This window comes from Thamnophis sirtalis, unplaced genomic scaffold (genome assembly GCF_051295495.1).
Source record: "Thamnophis sirtalis isolate CommonGarterSnake01/CBP01778 unplaced genomic scaffold, rThaSir2_p1.2 scaffold_6, whole genome shotgun sequence".
Classification (NCBI taxonomy): domain Eukaryota; kingdom Metazoa; phylum Chordata; class Lepidosauria; order Squamata; family Natricidae; genus Thamnophis; species Thamnophis sirtalis.
Window position 1 is genome coordinate 15,838,236 of NW_028261386.1, and position 22,597 is coordinate 15,860,832.

General features: G+C 43.2%; 1 protein-coding gene across 2 annotated transcripts in view; it reads right to left on the reverse strand.

Moving 5' to 3' along the window:
• DTX2 (deltex E3 ubiquitin ligase 2) overlaps positions 1-22,597 on the reverse strand; it is a 31,199-nt gene that overhangs the window by 2,602 nt on the left and 6,000 nt on the right. Inside the window, exons 3-7 of one of the 2 annotated variants that reach the window (XM_087717265.1) lie at positions 14,378-14,436; positions 9,126-9,257; positions 3,277-3,347; positions 2,685-2,843; positions 857-1,018 (exon numbers count right to left, since the gene is read on the reverse strand). In XM_087717265.1, coding sequence (XP_087573391.1) covers positions 857-1,018; positions 2,685-2,843; positions 3,277-3,347; positions 9,126-9,257; positions 14,378-14,436 — 583 coding nt within the window. The remainder of the gene's footprint in view (positions 1-856; positions 1,019-2,684; positions 2,844-3,276; positions 3,348-9,125; positions 9,258-14,377; positions 14,437-22,597) is intronic. The other variant, XM_087717266.1, reaches the window with a different exon arrangement.

Below are 22,597 nucleotides of genomic sequence, written 5' to 3' on the forward strand. Positions count from 1 at the left end.
TTTGTTTTTGTGAGAAATGAAAGAGCAACTCTATAAATTTATCTGGAAAAGATTTTTGGAAAAACAAAAAAAAAACCCATTAGAGATCTCAAGTTACATTTGGCTTCATGAGGGAGAGAGCATGTGAAAGAAGATTTTCCACTAGTGCTCTGCCCTTTAATGGAAATGCTATGGATCATAGCGTTATATACCAGGGATATACAGTAAATGCTTAAGATGTGCATCCTATGTGATTTCTAGGATTATTTTTTTAGGAAGAAATTATTACTGCATCTTGAAGGAAGAAAGGAATCCATCTGTTCAAACTTTCTCATTCCCACCTAGCCAAGTACCTCCCAGTTTGAAATGCAGAGAGCTCTCCACTACAGGTCTCTGCTGTAGACATCTACAGCAGAGGTGTCTAACTCGCGCTGGCATGTGACAATCGCAACTCCCCTCTCCCCTTTGCTAAACCGGGGGTGGCACCACGACTGGCCTACAGCATCATCTCGGGCTTCCTAACTTTGCTTTACCATCAATCTCCTTCCCTCAGGATAGCTTTTAGTACATAGAACATACTCATAGATGTTATTCAGCTGGTTCTGGCGAACTGGTAGCGGAAATTTTGAGTAGTTCGGAGAACCGGCAAATACCACCTCTGGTTGACCCTGCCCCGCTGCCTCCTGAGTCCCAGCTGATCAGCTGGGTCTTCTTTTGTTGCCCTGCACACGAGAACGGAGCTGGAAAGCAGATTAGTGGGGTGGGGAGGGAATGGGGATTTTGCAGTATCCTTCCCCTGCCAAGCCCACCAAGCCACGCCACGCCCACAAAACCGGCAGTAAAAAAAAATTTGAATCCCACCACTGGACATACTCACCTGAATGCCTCTGTTAATATTGTATGTAATCTGTATTGACCCATAGTTCTCGTACCCTGGTAGACACTCTGGGAGTTTGTGAACATCCATCCTGCCATTGGGTTGTGTGCCTGTCTTCTCACCATAGATGGCCTTACAAGAGGGACACTGTAGGCTGCCATCCTAACAGAATATTTTTTTTAAAAAAAATGTTACAATGGAGCATAAAATAAGGGCTGTGCAAGCTACAGATTTCTGGAAATCTCTCCTCCTTTTTACGTTCAGGACTGCATAAAGCCCCCCCATGAATTGGATGCCTGCAAAATGTTGGATGCCCCTGGCAACCTACAGCTGCTTCTAATAAGCTACTTTCTTACTTCTTATTCTATGAAAGCAAAAGGACTTTTGTCTCGACGAGCACGTTTCACAGACAAGGGATACAAAACACACATATGGGCACCCTGGCATCTGTTCTCATATGAAATACCTTCTTCCTCCAAATCTGAAGGAGCATCCATTCCCCTGTGCTTTGCTGATGAGAAAGGAGCCTCCCTGTTATACTTCCTCCCACTTTAACAAGAGTGGTTACATGACACCTGTCAAGCACTATTCTAGTTGATGCATGCTTATACTAGGTGTACCACTCAAGTGGTGTACCAGATACTATCTTTACATCTTTTGTTTTTCATTTTGCCCACTATTTCCCACTGATAGTCTTTTACTGAAGTGGTTTATTACATTTTTTTTTAAAGATAGTTATTATTACATTTTCTTTTCCACTGCCAAGGAATCTACTGGTTGTAGGAGTATCAAACTGCTGCTTCTGATGAAACATCTAGCCCCAAAGCCAGACCATGAAGCATTATAAAAAGAGAGAATTTTCTGGCTTTCTCTAATGCCTGGAGGAGCTCTGGCATTGCTCGACAAAACTTCTCTCCTTTCCCTTCTTTTCCCGAAGAGTAAGATGTCTGTCAGATGTCTGATAGATGATCATCTGAACAGATAACGCGACTGGTAACTCGGGAGCAGCTATGTTTAGCTGCTTCCATCAGTAAGTCCCGCCCAGGAAGCCCAATTGGTCTTTTGAGCGCATGCGCTAATAAGCCCTCCCCTGAAAATATTACAACATAGCAGCAGCCATGAGATGACCACGCTCACTGCCTCTTGCATCTCAAAAATAAGAACTCCCCAAAAATAAGGCCAAGTGCTTATTTCAGAGGTCAAAAGAAAATAAGACCCTGTCTTATTTTCAGGGAAACATGGTAGTAAACTTCTATTCCTCACATGATTGTTTCTGGATTCCACTGCACAATAATTCTATAGCCGTGGTGGCGAACATGCATGCCCGAATCAGCACAGAACACTCCTGCGCAGGTGGACTCGCTGGTTCCTCTTCCGCGTTCCTGTGCACACACATGCTGGTCAGTTGGCTTTCGCAGGCACGCTGAAACCTGGAAGAGCAGCGTTCCGGCACGCATATGAGCGCCTATACCCAAACTACTGGGTTTCCGGCGTGCATGTGCGACGGCCAGCTCGTTGGGTGCACGCCTGTGCCGGAAACCGGACGTTTGGGTGCCAGTGTGCACGTGCATGCCGGAACGCTGCTCTTCCGGGTTTTGGCACTCCCACGAGCGTGAAGGCCAGTGAGGCTGTGTGATCCAAGCGGGACGGTTTTGCATGTCATTTCTGGCACGCAGTGACATAAAAGGTTAGCCTCACTGCTCTATAGGAAGACAGCCACCAGACGGCTAGCTTTATCATTAAGTGAGGTTGGCTACTGCGGCATCCACACCTGGTGCTTTGAAGCAAGATAAGCAACAGCCAATCCCCTCCTCACTTGCTACTGTACCTTGTTGCCACTGGTGTACATGGCCAGCACACAAAGTAAGTGAAAGGTGTGAGCACATTTGGCCAGCCTCCCCACGCTTCCAGGTTGGATTGTCTTGCTCTCATTGACTTCGCTGTACCCTGAAGGGGCACCCAGTTTCTCCATACAGATGATGCAGTCCTGGAAAACAAAAACACCTTGTTTACAGGTTTTGCTTCTGGGAATTGAAAACAACGTAACAACTAGTCATCCCCTTCCAGATTAAGGCTCTTGTTAAGACAACCGTATGTCATTTTGCTCTAGGAGAGAAGAAACATTTATTAATCTCTTCCCCATGGACAAGTTGCGTCTTTCAAATTTTCTTTGGCTGCTTCGTCTCTCTGTAGGACTTTAGAACACGGAATAGAGTTGAAAGGGACTTTGGAAGTCTTCTAGTCCAAGAGGATGATGAGAACTGTAATTGACACCTGGGAAGGTGTTCAAATGGCTTTAAGGTTGGCTTTAAGGAAGGTTTCTATGACACATCCAGCAATGCTCTTTGAGGGAGATGGGCGGTATAGAAATGTGTGAAATACAGATAAATAAACCGATCATGTGCATCTCTTCCACATACCTCGTCAACTGGAGGTGCCTTCAGCTCTTCCAAATACTTCTTCACAACCTCTTCTGGCCTGGTCTTGCTATCTGAAGAAAAGAGAGAGAGAAAGAGAAATCCCAGAAGGGGGATATCATTCGGCACTAAGGCACTGTGAGGGAAAAGAGGTGAAGGGGAGCAGAAGGAGGCATAGGCAAGTTAAGATGGCAGGCAAAGAAGAAGGAAGAGCTGTTTCCAGAAAGTTAATCCAGCACAGTCAATCCTGAATGTCTAATTTGAAAGCAGCCAGTTTTAATGGTACACAAGTAAGGAATACGGGCTATTCCTACTGCTGCAGAGGCATCTACGGGCAGAAAAATGAATTAGATCAACTATGGCTAAGGATGTCATTTTACTTCAGGCTGGGGAATTCTGGGAATTGAAGTTCATACCTGTTGAAGTTGCTGAGGGGGAGAAACATTGTTCTAGTTTATTACAGAGTTTGGAAATAAAATGGAGTTAAACTTTGAGGCTAGTTTTGCCTTTGGAGGCTTCAAGATTTAACTCCCATTTTATTTCCATGCTGGCTGGAGAATTCTGGGAGTTAAAGTCCATAACTGATACACAACATTTGGGGTGAAGAGGCTTTCAAAATGTCTTTGCTGTGACTTTTCTCTCCTTAATGAAAATCTACATTGCAATAGTGGCGAAAACCTACATGGTCCGAAACCCAGTAATTTTTTTTTCAACTATCGAAATTTGTGAACCCCCAAAATAACACTTCTGCTGTGCATTTACCTCCTATTCATTTCAGAAAATGGTTGAACTATTTGTGAAGATACTCTGGGTCTACAGGTCAAAAGGCAAGGAAGGGATGTAATGGGTAATGGCTTTCTCAACAAACTGATCTGAGAAGTCAAGTTCATTCCTTCCAAATGCATAAGCCTGGATTAGAGTTAGAATTAACAGAGTTGGATGGGACCTTGGAGATCTTCTAGTCCAACCCCCTGCTTAGGCAGGAAACCCTACACCACTTAAGACAAATGGTTATCCAACATCTTAAAAACGTCCAGTGTTGGAGCATTCACAACTTCTGGAGACAAATTGTTCCACTGATTAATTGTTCTGTCAGGAATTTTCTCCTTAGTTCTAAATTGCTTCTCTTCTTGATTACTTTCCACCCATTGCTTCTTGTTCTGCCCTCAGTGCTTTGGAGAATAGTTTGACTCCCTCTTCTTTGTGATAACCCGTGAGATATTGGAACACTGCTATCATGTCTCCCCTAGTCCTTCTTTTCATTAAACTAGACATTCCCAGTTCCTGCAACTGTTCGTCATATGTTTTAGTCTCCAGTCCCCTAATCATCTTTGTTGCTCTTCTCTGCACTCTTTCTAGAGTCTCCACTTCTTTTCTACATCGTGGCGACCAAAACTGAATGCAGTATTCCAAGCGTGTCCTTACCAAGGCATTATGAAGTGGTATTAACACTTCACGTGATCTTGATTCTATTCCTCTGCTTATGCAGCCCAGAACTGTGTTGGCATTTTTGGCAGCTATTCTTAAAAAGTATAAATAGCTTCGTACTCAGTTTTCATTAAACTCACATAAAAAGGGGAAAATGCTCTGTAAAGCAAGGGTCTCCTAACCTTGGCAACGTTAAGCCTGGAGGACTTCAACTCCCAGAATTCCCCAGCCAGCTGGGAATTCTGGGGAGTTGAAGTCCTCCAGGCTTAACGTTGCCAAGGTTGGAGACCCCTGCTGTAAAGGATAAGACCACCTAAGAAAAGAATGGTATTAGTGGATGATTCCAGCATCCAGTTTAATGCTAACAAGTTGAAATATGTTTTCATAGGCCTTTAACGTAAAATACTGGAAACTCTCCAGCAGTTATTAGAAGAGATCTCAAAAAGTAATTTCATAGTGCAATTCTGAGTATTGTGCTATTTTTCTTTCTATAGCTTGCCTGATATTAAATAATTAAAAGCAAATGCTTAGCTCTGGTCTTACAGATGAATGAGAAAGTGAGCTTTCTAGAATAACTAAACTAATCATGTATAGTTTTCTTCAGGAGAGGGAGGGAAGGGAGAGGGTTCCACTTCCATAGAGCAGGCCACGAATGCTAAAACCAAGGACATTATTATGGGATGATGGCAGAGCACAACCATAAGTAGGCTAGAGTGCAAAATGGATCCCAACCCGTGATTCAGGGACCAGTGATCAGTCTGTGTGGGTTTCAAAGGAAGAGCCCTCAAAATCTGCCATGAAAATAAAAATTAAAGGGCTGAAAACTCAAGCGATTGCAGAAATGTTACATGCCTACATTTACATATAAACAATTCTGCTCGATCCAGAGGTCTTCTGGAGGCCATGCGGAGCAATCGCATGTACCTGTATCAAGCTGGCTAGAGGCGCTGTGCTGCTGTGAAGGTTTTTTTTCAAAATTATTAATAACAACAGAGTGGTTTGCATCTAAGAAAAAGTAAGGATCTGCTAGATGTATAAAACACAGATTAACGAGGGACAGAAAAAAATACAATAGCAATAGCAGTTAGACATATACCGCTTCATAGGGCTTTCAGCCCTCTCTAAGCGGTTTACAGAGTCAGCATATTGCCCCCAACAATCCGGGTCCTCATTTTACCCACCTCGGAAGGATGGAGTCAACCCTGAGCCGGTGAGATTTGAACAGCCGAACTGCAGTCAGCTGAAGTAGCCTGCAGTGCTGCATTTAACCACTGCGCCACCTCGGCTCTTCAATGTACTATACTCTTCCACAAACACATTCCTGCCCCTACCAGCTTATTCTAAAAGATAAGACAATGCCAATATAATTGTGACGAAATAGTAGACTACTACTACCAGTAGGACTTTTGCCAGTGTGGAAAAATGTTTTAACTGGACACTTTTGTATAAGGAAAGAAAAGGTGAAAGCTAAGGGCAGGGGTAGGCTTCAAAAATTTCAGCAATGGGTTCTCTGCCTGGTGGCCATGGTGGGAGTGGCCAAGTCGGCCTCCTGCCCACAGGAGGAGGGGCATTTTCACCTTCCCCAGGCTCTGGAGGCTTTCCCCTAGCCTCTGAGAGGGCGAAAACTCCTTCCCCCAGGCTCCGGAAGCCTTGAACTTCCGGGAGGCCCGTTTTCCCCCCACCCCGAGCCTCCACGCGGGTCCTCTCATCCAAAACAGGCTCCGTGGAGACTCTTGGGAGGGGTGGGCGGGGCCAGAAAGGGGTGGGATTTAGAGGTTTGAACTGTCCATAACGTTAGCTGTGAGTTCTCCCAAACCTGCCCGAACCTGTAGCAGCCCACCCCTGGCTAAGGGAACTTGGGAGAGAAAAGAGAGGCAGCTTTGAGAAGCCCTTGTGTCAAAGTAAAAATTATTATGTAAACAAGCAGAGTTCTATATCTCTAAACTGGAAACCTCATATTATCCATTCAAATAATCATAAAGTTTTAAGGAACTTTTTAGGAACTGGAGACATGAGTAAATAAGACAGACGATAACATCCCCAGTCCATCCCCCACTTGCTATGCCACCAATCAAGAAAAGAGCTGAGAGAGAAGAGTTAACATCAGTATAAGAACTTCAAAGGGATTATTTTGGAGTGGTGGCAGCATAACCTCAAAGTAGAGCTCCCAAATTACACTTCTGACCAATAAATCCAATTCTACCGTGGTGCCAGCGATATTTTTAAAAAATTGGTGTTTTCCAAAAACCAAAGAATCAGAGGGTCTCTTAGTATCCCCCCCCCCATGTAGCTTCTTATAGCTGCTTGTATTAACCATTAATATATGGATGGCTATCTAGTTTTAATCTCTCCAAACAGCTCTTCTAATTCTTTTGGTGCTCCTCCTCCCTTCTTAAGAGCCAACCAAAAGCATCTGACGTACTTACAAGCAGCCATCTCATTACCTTCATCCATCGTTTCCTTGCAACTGGTATTTTGAGGCATTAATATCCTTAACTTAGGGGCAGCATAAAGTATCCAAAGCTGATAGCCTTTGACAGTCCTGATTTCCATACACTTATTCAATTTATTCAATCCCTTAAAGCCGTGATGGTGTGCCAGATGTGGCACACAGAGCCCTCTCTGTGGCGCCGTCACCAGCTGCCCTTCTGGTTTCCGGCATGCATCTTCACAGGCACCGGAGTACGGCCTGGAAAAGGCCAAAAACCCAGGCCAGCCAGCTGATCTTCGAGTTTCCAGTGCTCACGTGTGAGCAAAGACCACCTGGCCGGTGTGCATATGCGTGCCAGAAACCCAAAGATCAGCTGGCACGCACATCGACCACACGCGCACATGCACACGCATTGCAATTTGGGCACTTGGTGCCAAAAAGGTTCGCCATCGCTACCCTAAAGCCACCCGAGTTAGTGGCCCATCACTGGATATTTTTTAAGGAATCCACAGGTTAATTAATGTAGTATTGTAAGCAAATGCATAAATCATATAGAGAGGATTCGGCAACGACTGGTGCAAAATTACTTTTAAATTTAAAATTGTAATGAAGAAAAAATAAAATTTTAAGTCCAAAAATCTACAAACCCTAAAAACATTTTAATACCAGATGTAGCCAGTAGTGATTACATCTTCAGTTGCCATGTTCCTTCATCAATGCCTTCGATGAACAAATGTTGCATGAACAGTTTTATCTTTTCTTTCCCCCATTTTAAAAATCTTTTCCCATTGTTTTTTTTAAAAACAATTCTGCTTTAATTGCTTCAAGCTGCAACTGCATAGAAATAAATGACGCAAACAGTTTAATAAAATGCAATGTTAATGTCCGTTGGTAGTCTATATAGGCAGTCCTCGGTTATTGGCAGCAAGCGGAACTGGAGTAGACGTTGCTAAGCGAAACAATCACAAACAGTGCAGTCTCACGTGACAGTGCTGCTCAGCAATGGCAATTCCAGCCGCCGCCGTTGTTAAGCAAGGACTTCATGTAGCTGCCATTTGCAACCTCCTGCTGGCTTCTCCATTGATTTGGCCTGTTGGAAACTGGCAAGGAAGGCTGCAAGCGGCAACCCCATCACAATGGGGATGTTGCAACAGTCAGAATTCCTCAGGCTAGTTGTAAGTGCCACTCGTTCAGTGCTGTTACAAGTTCAAACAGTTGCTGAACAAGTGGCTGTTAAGCAAAAGTCACCTGTATAGGCACTACTCTATCACATCTTCTCCTTACCATGTTTCTCCATTTAGTGTGTGTGTGGGGGGACCCTTGCCACAGCTGGCTTCCCTATTTGGGTACGTGGGTGGTCTTCATAACTGCTAAAATGATCATGCTGATGCTGAAAAATAAGACCTACAAAGCAGCAGCATATAAAGCAGAATTGCGTCAAAACTCTCGGGCAAGAGGAAAGCTAGGCCTTAGTACAGGGGTGTCAAACTCAAGGCCCGTGGGCCGAATCTGGCCCGGCTTGGAAACAGCGAAGGACTGGCCTGCAGTGCCTCTGCCAGATGAAACAAAGCTTGGGAGGGCTGCACGTGCCTCCTCTCCCCCACCTCCGGAGCTCCATTTTCGCTGGCAGAGGGCGGCAGGAGGCCCTGGCGGCCAAAAACGGAGCTCAGGAGCCTGTTTACGCTGGCAGAGTGATCGGGACACCACAGACACGAGTGATGTCAAGCTAGCCACGCCCACCCCAGCCCCCGAGGTCAAACACAACCCTGATGCGGCCCTCAATGAAATCGAGTTTGACACCCCTGCCTTAGTAGAAAGAGTAACCAAAGCCATTGTTTTTTTTTTTCATCACACTGTTTCTGGGAGAAGTCAGAAAAATAAGGAAGAGGAAACGCAGGGCAGGAAAGAGAAAAGAGGCGGCAAAGGTGGCAACAGAAGCAGCAGCGGCAACTGAAGGAGACTCCCGGGGAGTCCAAGCAAGTCAGAGAGCTACCTTTGGTGACCACTCTCCTCCTTCCCTTAACTGAGCAGAGTTTTTTAGAGGCTCTATGGGCACGGGCAGGCTGAGGCGCTTGGGTGAGGTGCACAGGAAATCCAGGGACTGACATCAGAAAGGCCATCATGCCTACAAGGGACATGGGACAGTCATGCACAGGGCAGGAAAGGGAGAAGGGGTGGAAAGAAAATTTGCATCATACCATTTGTAAGATTAAAAAAAGGAACCCATCCCCCTTGATTCAAGAACCTCTGATTCCATGGCTTGTTTAAAAAAAAAACAAGTGACAAAGCAAACCCCAAAGGAAAGCAAGCAACACAATACAGGGATGGCGGTGGGTTGTTTTGAGGCAAGGGAAGGCAGACACAATGAAAAGCTTTCTTTCTTTCTTTTTCTTTCTTTCTTTCTTTCCCTTCCCCTTTCTTTCTTTCCTTTCCCTTCCCCTTTCTTTCTTTCTTTCTTTCCTTTCCCTTCCTCTTTCTTTCTTTTTCTTTCTTTCTTTCTTTCCTTCCTTTCCCTTCCCCTTTCTTTCTTTCTTTCTTTCCTTTTCTTTCTTTCTTTCTTTCCTTTTCTTTCTTTCTTTCCTTTTCTTTCTTTCTTTCAGGGTAGGGCAAAGCCACACAAGCAACTGCATGCTTCAGAACAGCCCTTCCATAGCGCTGCACTGACATCACCTAAGACAAAAAACTTCTTGCTATTAAGAAAGTTAACATATGATAATATATCGTTATACAATAGTATAGTATGCAATGCGGAAAAACAAAAACTGTGGACTCTCAAATATATACAATAGCCAATTTTGTCTCCCTCCCCACCCCGGACATATGTAACTTTCAAACTTTTTGTGACTCCTATAAAGCCTGCTAAAAGTTGCTAGTGCATTTTGAGACTAGGATTATATGAGAAACTGCTGTGTAAGCTCTCCAAGTGACATAACGTAGTTTTAACAGCATCACCTCTAAAGGCCCCCAGAAAAGCAGCCCCAAATCCTGTTCATTGCAACCTTTGCCCTGCCAAAAATTCTCTGTAGGTCTCCCCATCACCAAATGATTGCCTATCCCTGTGATATACTGTTTTATGACATTGTTAATTGAATTACAACAAACCACAGGCAGACGTTTGTCAGATTACATGCTATGTGCAACCAATTCCTCACAGAATGTCCTTTCACCACAAACAAGCCAGAAAAGCAATAGCAAAGAAACACACAGGGGAGGCTGCAAAACCAAACAAAAACCAACCTCCTTTTATGTTTTGGAAATGCAGCCCCATGTTCACTGCTGGTGCCCAGTCTCTGCCTCACTGTAAATTCATTCATACACTCATTCAGTTAGTCAGTCTGTCTATAACCTGCAGCATGCATGCTAGTAGATGTTACAGTACAGTGAGAAATATTATACAAATATTTAAGAAGGCTCTAAATTGCTGACATAAAAGCTATATGCGACATTCTTTTTACATGGAAGCGCAGGGAAATCATGGAATGCTTCCCAGGAACTTCATTTCCCTTTCAAACTTTCTGCCATCTTTACGGATGTGAAGATACTTAGGAAAGCATCTTCACAAGGTGTGCAAGCACTGTAGAAACCGTGAGTGGGAGTTAAGTAAGGTTTCCCCAAGGACCTGGGTCAATGCTACAATGACCTCAACTGCTCTTTGGTCAACTTCCCAATGTAAACACGGATAAGGGTAAAAGTGCTGGTCGTTCCCAACTCTAGGGGGCGGTGATCATCTCTGTTTTAAAGCCCAAGAGCCAGCGCTGTCCGAAGACGTGACTGTGGTCATGTGGCTGGCATGACTAAATGCCGAAGGCACACGGAACGCTGTTACCTTCCCACCAAAGGTGGTTCCTATTTTTCTACTTGCATTTTTACATGCTTTCGAACTGCTCGGTTGGCAGAAGCTGGGACAAGTAACGGGAGCTCACTTCATTACGTGGCGCTAGGGATTCGAACTGACGAACTGTCGACCTTTCTGATTGACAAGCTCAAAATCTTAGTCACTGAGCCACCACATCCCTAAACCTGCCTCCTAAGCAGCAAAAATTATAATCGGAGAGAGTAGGCTTTTGGGCAGAATTCAAAAATTGTGTTTTGTTGTGAAACAGATTTTGACTGCCGGTGGAGCTGAAGACAAGAAGTAAAATAAAAAGGTGAAAAGGGAGTAAAATAGACAGAGCATCACTATTTCAGAACGTAGCTGTCTTTATAGTTTTGTGCTCAGAGGCAAACCTTTGTTTTTATAATTATAATAGTCCTTCATGCAAATGTAATACAGCATGCAGAAAGAAATTTGAGGGAACTGGGATAAAATAATTTGTGGTTATATTATTTTAAAAAATTCTAATTCCTTCTGTGGATCTTATTCTAAAAACCTGTGAGTGTGAGAAGCACTCTACTACACAGGTTAGTAACAAAACCCTCTCTGTACTTCCAAAAATCTCTCTTAAACAAAAGAGTTTTTTTTTGCCCAGGTCTCATGAGATTTTGGGGTAGGAGGAAGAGGAGAACCACCAGAGCTATTATATAGTCGAGCCTGATTTTTTTAAAAAAAAAGTTTGTCAATCCTTGCCATGATTTGGTCAGATCTTGCAGACAGAATACTAGGCACATGGCAAGCACACAATGCTTTTCAATTCACCTTGATCTGAAGCCCCTTCTCCCCTCCCTTGTGAGAAAGAGATATGAGTGAGCTTCTTTGTAATATGTTAGCTGCAGAAAGCTCATTTATAAAATCTGCCTGATTGCTGAGAGAGTCCAAGCATACTCTGCATTTCTGCAGTGCAGGACCTAGGCTACAACAAAGAAATTCAGCCTGGAGACAGCAGTGCTGTTTAAGCTTCCGTAAATGCTGAGTCTGCACTCTGCATTAAAACAGGCAAGGCAGGAATGGTTAAATTTTTTGCAGCTCTCATATACTATCAATTGTAATTTGCACACAGTATTTCCTATTCGGCCTAGTGAGAAAGAATCCCACTATGTGCTTTCCCACGTAGGCACTTGGTATTTTATTCAGGCATCATTTCAGGATTGTCCTCAACCTTAAAGATCATAAACCTGCTCTTTAAAATATGAATGCCAAGATTCCTAGAATGCCGGGTTTCATTACAAAGAAGCCCTGATCATAGATTATCTCTAGCATTTTAAAACAAATGCGAGAGCTGCTTAATCAGTTTCTAAATCAGCCCTCATAAGAGGAGTTGAATTGCTTAAGAGGTTGCAATCAGATAGGCTGGAATTTGGTATATTCATATGCTAAGTGGGGAGAGTTTAAGAACAGTTAGCAATTTTAGCTATTTTTACAGGGAGTTTCCTGTAAAAGATCCCCCCCCCCCAAGGGTGGCTTCCTTAGGTATCTCTCATTTCCAAAATCCAAAACCTAAAAACAGTCCCTGTAATATTGCTTTATTAATTATCAAATATTTGGACAGGCATTTTTTTCCTGGGTATGAAGACTCTTGACCTGACTCTTGATCAGAAAGGTTGGATTAAAAGACTTCCAAAGCATGTTATAGGCCTATAATTCTTTAATTATAATTATATAAAATAGGGAGTTACTTTCCAAACATTTATAGAAGGTTATACCACACGGTTGGAGCAGTAAAGGTGGGGGTGGAATTATCTGAGTGAGAAACTAGAAATCTCAGCCACAAAAAACAAGGTTTCTCTGCATTAGAAAACCATTTTATCAAAGCAAGAGAAAAGTGGGGGGGATCATTAGCAATAAAAGCAGAAAGATTAAAAAAAATGTAGCTATACAATTCCTGTTTTTATTGTTTATGGTTATTTCACGATACTAGAATTTGCACAGTAGTAAAGACTGCAGCTATTTAAAGCAGATTCTAGCTACAGTGAAAAAGCGCATTAAAAACATAATCCCTATGAATTTTACAGAAATTATGGCATCTAGCTGCTCTCCCTTGATCATCTGATGAGGATATAAAAAGGAAATATATGCAGCAGCTCAAAACAGGAAAAATAAGGCAAAGAGGAATGTGACACCAAGGGCCAGGAACATCCGTTTATCACAATTAGTGCCCCCACCTTTCTCCATGGGATTCTTGCTATGTAAAAACTAAAAGAATTCACAGATTGAAAGAAGTCTCTTTATGAGGATTTTTTTTTAAAAAAAAACATATCTGACTCTGGATTTTCTAATATTAGATAATGCTTTTTGGCTGCAGGAAATCCCAGATTAATTAAAAAGCCCAGGACAGGAATGCAAATCCTGAGCAAATGAATCATGAGTTTTACGTCCTTTTGCCTCAAGCTCATCTACTGTGTCAAATATCAGCTTATAGTAGTGTTTTTATGCACATGCCTATGTTTAGCCCCCAGATTTTCAAATTAAAGGACTGGGAAAGATCCTTCCTAAAGCAAAACTGTGGTGAGAAGACTAATTTGCCGTTTTAGAATAATCAACCGGATGCGCGATTTATATATTTGCAGGAACCAGTTAGTTGTTTATTACATTTCTACATTACCCATATCACCAAAAAGATTCTGGGCAGTTCACATTATAGTAAAACAGTATAAATAGACAGATAAAAGCATACATTATAAGCAGAATTAAAAACAGATTAACACAGTGTTTCTCAACCTTGGCAACTTGAAGATGTCCGGACTTCAACTCCCAGAATTCCCCAGCCAGCATTCGCTGGCTGGGGAATTCTAGGAGTTGAAGTCCGGACGTCTTCAAGTTGCCAAGGTTGAGAAACACTGGATTAACACAAGTTAAAAATTAGGATAAAATTTCAAATTCAAAAAAGGGTAGGTTAACAAAATATAGTAGCTGACTAGAGCCATGCAATATCACTTCCTAGATATCTCCCAGAAGAGGTAAAGAAAAGGGCAGCTGACTATCAAGAGCAAATAAATGTATTTAAGAGAATGGTCCAATTCCTCTGTATTGCAACCTGGCAAATCCAAAGGTCAGAGGATGGGGTTATTTCATCAAGGCAGCTGTTGGAAACGCAGAATCCCTTAAAGAAACAGATTCACCCGAGATGAAGACATTTTGTGATGACTTCACCTCAGTTGAATCATTGCTTAAAAAATATAGTCAGCATCTTTATTCCAGCATCCTTATTCCAGCATCCTTATTCCAGCACTTACCAGTTGGTAATTTGAGCAACTGGTAAATTACCAAAAAAGTCAAGACTTTGAACTGGGGCTATTACTTTCCCAGAGTAAAACACTGTAGGGTTGTGTGGAATGGGGGGGGGGGGGGAGGAAGGGGGAGGCCATTACCTGCCAGAGCTTCATTCACTTTGCTGGGTCTGGGCATGCAAACTGGTAACTTTGGTAAGCTGAGGAGAGAAAAGAAAAGAAAGTTTTGGAAAAGATCATTAGGGCAGGCAGAGAGAATCAGGACAAAACTTGGACAATGAGAATTTTATTTCCAGTGGTTAAAAAAAAGTTCATTATTGAGGCAACACACATTTTGTCCCACGAAGCTGGATGAATTCTGAAACAAGCAGAATTTAGATAACAGAATAAGAGATCGTTGGAAGGGAGCCTGGAGGTCCTGAGTCAAACTTTCCACCCAAGCAGGAGATCCTATACCTTTCCAGAGAAGTTTCTTCCATCTAAATTATCCTGAATAAGACACTGGAGTTGTGAGTGTGTGTTTGTGTGTGTGTGTGTGTGTGTGTGTGTGTGTGTGTGTGTGTGTGTGTGTGAGAGAGAGAGAGAGAGAGAGAGAGAGAGAGAGAGAGAGAGAGAGAGAGAGAGAGAGAGAGAGAGAGACAATAAGCTCACAAACAGGACATGGATGATTGGGTCCCACTGATTGCTATGAATGGTCTCCAAATTCTTCTCTCTCATGATCCTCCTGAGTCCTCCCTGCAACTCCTGGAGAAAAAAGACCAAGTAGTTCATACCAGCTACTTTACTCCCAAGAAAACCTCTCTGCCACCGATTTCCCTCTCTCTCCCTTTCATAGTCTGACTATGCGGAAGAGGCTAAGAGCCTTTGGGCAAAATGAGAACCTCTGATAAAGACTTTTAAACCTTTACTATGAAAAGGAAGGCCAGAGATCTGAGAAAAGGAAAGGAAAAAGGGAGAAAGCAATGAAAAAGCAAGGCTTTTTGAGAAGGTTCATCCTTCTCCATCCTGGACCCAGGATTCTCTCTTACCAATATGGACATTAGAACAGTTCCCAGTCCATAAAACCTCAGCTATTACACTGACCCCAGCTTGCTATCTTCATTCATTCATCCATCCATCCATCCATCCATCCATCCATCCATCCATCCATCCATCCATCCATCCATCCATTATTGCTGCTTTTAATTCTTACCGCCATTCAGCCATCTTCTCTGAAACTCGGGAGGGGAGGGGGAAGCACAGAGAGGGGGGAAAAGAAAGCGAAAGCACAGGTAAAAACAATGGTGGCTCCCCTCCTTTCTATATAAGCCCACTTGGGAGGGGAAACCCACTCTCCTGATTGGCTAATCACTATTTGAATTCTCCGGGGTTTTGTCTGTCTCCACCCATTACTTGGATGGGCAAGTCAGCTGCCCCCCCCCACCTTTTAAAAAAAAAAGTATTTCAGTGTCTGCTTGAACCTCCTGAAATGAAATGAAACCCAGCCAGCTATTTTTCAACTTGAGATTTCATTGGATCATCTAACTTGAGGGACAGAATCTGCTTTTCAAAAGCATAAAGCTGCAAGAGATTCGACTCTGCAGGGACTTGTCCAGGGAGTTGCCAGGAGTCAACATTGACTCAAAGCTGCACATAAATCACACAAAAGCTTACAGAAGTCCCTTGGTTTCTTAGCAAGTGTAGATCTAAAAAAAAAATAGTGTTAACTTTTGTGGGAAGTTATCATCCAGAAAAATGAAATATCCAAGGAAATATTGAAAAGGCAGAATATTTCTCTGGATGTGAAAAGAAACATGTTTTAAAAGACAGAATAGTTGCCTATAGCTTTCTGCCCACCCCCAGCTAATGGGCCATTAAGATGGCCAGGCTAGCCCACTTTACATAATAAAGACTTCTCCTCACTGCAGCTGTAGGGGGAAGGGATATTACTCAACTGACCACAAGGCAACTGAGAACTCATCACAGCCTAGAGAGTAGCCCCCTGCATGGCACCATGGGAGTCTGACAACCAGTCAGAATACATTTCTTACACAGGAACAGGAAATAGAGAGGTGGGACTGAACAGGGTATAAAAGCCTAGCAAGCCCCTTCCTCAGCCCTTCTCTTCTTCTTCACCTACATTGAAACATGTGATCACCTTTTCTGTACAGGGCTCAAGCATGTGGTCCTGTCCAACAATAAACCATCTTTCCAAGCAGCCTCCATATCTCCAGTGTCTTCTTCCCCACTTGGAGCTGAACCCAAAAGGACATTTCTTTCAACACTTTCAAGATAGATTCCCCCCCCCCCTCAATAGTTTGCAAACTTAAGAGCTTTTAAAGGAGGTTTTACTGTACATTCCAGCAGTATCTGCTTTTGACAAGAGCGGTATCCAGTCCTTGCTAAATTCTGGGAGAGGAGCCAAAGCGAGGGAGGAAGACACAATCTCTAAAACTCTTAATCACAACCATTCCCTATCTGTAAAATAGAGAACTCCTTCAAGGTCAAAACAGGATAAACAGAGGCAAGGAATACATTAAGTTTTAATTAAAGGAAAAATACAGGTTTCATGTGACTTTTTGGGGGGGGGGAGTTGAAGATTTAACTCAGTGGTTTGCCACTCTCTCAGAGGTTTGCAACTCTCTCCCCTAGAGTAACAATTGATTTTAAGCTAGTTTGAAACAATTAAATCTTGGCAACTTTAAGAGTGCATGGTTGGCTGGGGAATTCTGGGAGTTGAAGTCCAGAAGTCTTAAAGTTGCCAAGATTGGATATCCCTCACTTAAACCCAGTGTTTTTCAATCTTTTTTGTGCAAAGGCACACTTTTTTCATGAAAAAAATCACGAGGCACACCACCATTAGAAAATGTTAAAAAAAATTAACTCTGTGCCTATATTGACTATATATAAAGTGTTTTTCCCACGGCACACCTTACACTATGTCACGGCACACTAGTGTGCCGCGGCACAGTGGTTGAAAAACACTGCTTAAACCTATGCTGCAGCCAGTCCCTGCTGCAGCTGAATCTCTTGACCCCATCCCCCAAGGCAGGTGTGTCAAACGCAAGGCCTGTGAGCCGGATCTGCCCATGGGGCTGGCTTGGAAATAGTAAAGGGCTGGGCCCCGGTGCCTCTGGCACATGGGTGGGATTCAATTTTTTTTACTACAGATTCTGCGGGTGTGGCTTGGTGGGCTTGGCAGGGGAAGAATACTAAAATCTTCATTTCCTCCCCACTCCAGGGAACGGTTACTGCAAAATCCTCATTTCCTCCTGATCAGCTGGGAGGCAGGGAATAAATGGGGGCGGGGCGAGTCAGAGGTGGTTATTTACTGGTGGTATCTCTGAACTACTCAAATATTTCTGCTACCGGTTCTCCAGAACTGGTCAGAACCTACTGAATACCACCTCTGCTCTGGCAGCCAAAATGGGGCGTGGGGAACACCACCCCCACACACACATACAGCCCACCTTTGGCCTGGATGGCCTCCTGCTGCACTTTGCCGACCAAAAGGGGGTCCGGGGGTGCACATGCCCTCCCCGCACCCCATTTTGGCTGGCGAAGTGCTGCAGGCGGCCGTCCAAGCCGAAAGAGGGCCATGCGCGGTACCCCCACGGGGAACTACAATGCTGATCTGGCCCAGAAATCCAGTTTGACACCCCTGCCCTAAGGGAATGCTCCACTTACAACTTGTCATTCGTTATTGCAAATCAACTCCACCCACAGGAGCCAGGAACTGGGGCATCTTTTAGGATCAGATTTTGTTACTCTGATCCTATTTGGGTTATCAGTTGGGTCTTAACAATCCAGTCACCTACAGCTGAGTGGCAGTAAATTTTTAGTGCATTCACAAATCTGTGCCCCATGTTGACCAGCCACCAAATAATTAAATCCTGCTCTCAAAGTTTCAGTATAGAGAGAGCTCCCTAGTTTGACAATATTGTTCAATAAAAAGGAAATGGAAGACAGCTATGAGATTTGCTCAAAGGTGTTCCGCTGTACATTTTCAAGCTAAAATGCTGGCTCTAGGAAGAATATAATCTAAGAATATGTATATGATGGGAATATAACGTAAGAATATAAATATAATGAGAATATAGCTCATTAAATCAAAGATAAAAAGTTAATGCTTCTTCAATTTAGTCAGAACTAAATTTAGTTCTGGGTCAACTATCAGCAAGAAGTCATGGCTACATTTTGGCATTCTAACTGGAGTTCTGAAAGCAATAGCACTTAGACTTATATATCGCTTTACAGTGCTTTACAGCCCTCTTTAAGTGGTTTACAGTGTCAGCATATTGTCCCCCAACTATCTGGGTTCTCATTTTACTGACCTCAGAAGGATGGAAGGCTGAATCAACCTTGAGCTGGTGAGACTCAAACTGCTGGCAGCTGGCAGTCAGAAGAATTAGCCTGCAATACTGCTTTCTAACCAATGTGCCACCACAGTTTATACTATTCTTAGTATTGTATAGGTACAAAAGTAGGCTTACAACCCTAATCAGTTTTTGAATTATATCTATATGTATCTATATGTAATCCAGAAAGATCAAAGATTTGCGTTTGATATACCAATCTCTGCCGAGATTGGAAAAACTATTATCATTACATATTGGATCTCTTGGAATCTGTTGAGAAACAGTTACTAAATAGAGATTTACTACCTACTGCACCTACACCCTTCTGGCCACCAATATTAGAAAACAGGATTGAATCTATTATAAAAGGCCTGGTGAAGACTTTCCATCAGCCAAGCCATTAAAAAAAATAGGCTTACTGGTAGACTCCCCTCTGGGTAAGTTTATTTACATATATAAATAAAACCTGCAATATCCTATCTGGATGGAAAAGGACAACTGTAGTTCCTATGTATAAAAACAGGAATAAAAAGGATCTTAACAATTGCAGGCCCATCAGATATTGTGACTAATATGTATATGCCAGCTTCCTCTGGAGAAGAGCTGACAGATGGGTAGCTGAGTAGTACATTCTCCCAGAATAAGCTGGCTTTAGGCAAAGTTTTAAAAAGTCATTTGTCTTGAACCATCTAATTACAAAATATGTCAGATAGTTTCAGTGTCCCCAGGTCACGTGATCTTACCTTTTGGGACCTTCTAATAAGCAAAATCATGGGGGAAGCCAGAGTCACTTAACAACTACTTTGCTAACTTAACTGTAATGATTTACTTAGCCACTGGGGCAAAAAAGTTTTAAATGGTGCAAGATTCACTTAACAACTGTCTCACTTAGCAACAGAAAGTTTGGGCTTAATTGTGGACCTAAGTTGAGGACTACCTGCATTTCCTGGTTTCATACATCATTACAACATAAAAGTACATTCTGTAATTGTAATCCAGCAAACAATACTCTTCATAAAGGTTTTCTAGTCCCTATTCCCGTGATGGCGAACCTATGGAACGCATGCCACAGGTGGCACGCGGAGCCATTTGTCAGGGCACATGAGGTGTTGCCCTGTCAGCTGGCCAGCGCATGTACGCGCGCTGGCCAACTGACTTGGGCCTCCTTTTGAGGCCATTTTTCACCCTCCAGAGGTTTCCTTGAAGCATCCAGAGCACGGAAAACCAGTCCTATGGGCAAACCGGAAGTCAGGAACATACGTCTGGTTTGCTCATAGGGCCACTTTTAGCCTGAAGGCCCCTGAAGGCTCCGGAGGATGAAAAAGAGCCCTTGGACAAACCAGAAGTCACTTCCGGTTTGTTTGTAGGGACGTTTTTTGCCCTTTGTAGCCTTCAGGGAAGCCTCCTGAAGGCTCTGGAGGGCTAAAGCCTGTCTTATGAGCAAACCGGAAGCCTGTTCCTGAACTTCCGGTTTGCCCGTAGGACCTGTTTTTCTTGCTCTGGAGGCTTCAGGGAAGCTCCGGAAGAGGGCCTCCGGAGGGGGGGCAGGGGAGGCTGTTTTCGCCCTCCCCAGGCTCCTATAAAGCCTCTGGAGCCTGGGGAGGGCGAAAAAAGCATGCCAAAAATGGGGGGAGCGCTGGCCACGCACGCATGCATGCTGGGGTCATGGGCATAGCATTATGGGTGTGGCATGCCCACGCACGACCCCCCCCTGCGCTCCCGGCATGCGAGCCAAAAAAGGTTCGCCATCATTGTCCTATTCACACAAGTGCAACTATGGTAGGAGCAAAGGTTCAAAGTCTTGTAAGTCTATTATTAGAGACAGACATTAAGAGGGCATTTATAACCCCTTCAATGTTGCATACTATTCTTAGTACTATATAGGCACAAAAGTAGGCTTACAACTCTAATCACTTTTTGAATCATACCTATATGTACCTCTATATAATTCAGAGGTCAACCAACTGGCTAAATTTGAATTCTAGGAGAAGTGAGGCAGGAAATCCATCATGCACCAGCACCTATTTATAAATGACGGCTCTGAATTACAGTTGCAATCCATTTTTTTTTAATCATTTTGGAAAGGCTTCACTAATTTGGTACTTTTTACACATCCCTTGGTATTTTTCCACTTGAGTGTCAGCACTTCATCTAGTTTGCATGGGAACTGTCTCTTCTTTTGAGAATTATTTGGTGTTTGGCGAACCATTTTTGTTTTGTCTTCTTAAAAGAGCCGAGGTGGCGCAGTGGTTAGGGTGCAGTACTGCAGGCCACTTCAGCTGACTGTTATCTGCAGTTCAGCTTTCTAATCTCACCGGCTCAAGGTTGACTCAGCCTTCCATCCTTCCGAGGTGGGTGAAATGAGGACCCAGACTGTGGGGGCGATATGCTGACTCTGTAAACCGCTTAGAGAGGGCTGAAAGCCCTATGAAGCGGTATATAAGTCTAACTGCTATTGCTATTGCTGCTATTGCTAAAAGTCTCTTTTTTAATATCTTGTCATAAGCTACACAAAATCAAATCTTCTAGAATATGGGTGTCAAACCTGTGTCACGCTTCTGTCATGTGACTTTTTGCAATGTTTTTCCCATTCGTGGAGCTGGTGTGGGCGTGGCCTGCACATGACTGCCAATGCAATCTTAAATTGCACTAACAGAGGGATACAATCAAGATCAAGGGAGGTATTAATACCACTCTATAAAGCCTTAGTAAGACCACACCTAGAATACTGCATCCAGTTTTGGTCACCACACTATAAAAAAGATGTTGAGACTCTAGAAAAAGTGCAGAGAAGAGCAACCAGGATTAGGGGACTGAAGACTAAAACATATGAAGAACGGTTACAGGAACTGGGCATGGCTAGTCTAGCGAAGAGAAGGACCAGGGGAGACATGATAGCAGTCTTCCAATATTTGAAGGGCTGCCACGGAGAGAAGGGGGTCAAGCTATTTTCCAAAGCACCTGAAGGCCAGACAAGGAATAATGGATGGAAAGTGACCAAGGAGACATTCAATCTAGAAACAAGGAGGAACTTTCTGACAGTGAGAACAATCAACCAATGGAACAGCTTGCCTTCGGAAGTTGTGCAAGCTTCATCGTTGGAGGCTTTCAAGAAGACATTGGACTGCCATCTGTCAGAAATGGTATAGGGTCTCCTGCTTGGGTGAGGGGTTGGACTAGATGACCTACAAGGTCCCTTCCAACTCTGTTAACCTAAGAAATTTTGCATATGTGACACATCTGGCCCATGGTTTGCCAGTTTGACATCCCTGTTCTAGAATAAGCACTATGATTTACTCTGAATCATTTATTCCATTTTCCACACATCTATCCCTTAATACTTTCGTGTTAAGTACACAGCAGAAGATATATAGACAGGAAGCAGAGAGTAACACAAAAGGGATCTGTTTTGGCCAGCTGAAAATACAAGAGAAATGTTCTTATTTGAAACCCAGAAGAAAAGGTAGGCAAGGAAACTAACCTAACACAAGTATTGGAGCTACTGCTGTTTTCCTTCTCGGATTTCTACTAATTGTGTAGGTTAGATTTGCCCAGACAGAAGTAATTACAGGCTTCCGATGGAGTGCTGTTATGTGGAGATAGAAACAAAAGCTATCTAATGTTGTCTCCTGGTGTTGAAATAGCCCTTTCCTCGGCTTAAGCTTATACTTTGTTCTGAAATGTCAGCATTGCTTTAAAAAAAAACAGGTCTCTGTTTAGAACCTGAAAGTGAAGGTCACATATAAAAAAAAATATCTCATAGTTAGTAAATTCTGAATCCCAATGCACAGTGGATGCCCAAGTGCCCGATCCAATTCATAACTACAAGTTAAATCACCTGAGTATAAAATATTCATATCTGTACCAAAGGTGCTTTTTCAAAGGCAACTAGACTTTCTTGCTTTTCCATTTGAAGACATTTCGCTTCTCATCCAAGAAGCTTCTTCGGTGGAGAAGGGAAGGATTTATGATCAATTATCTACTATTCAGTCAGAATTGAAGAAGCTTCTTGGATAAGAAGTGA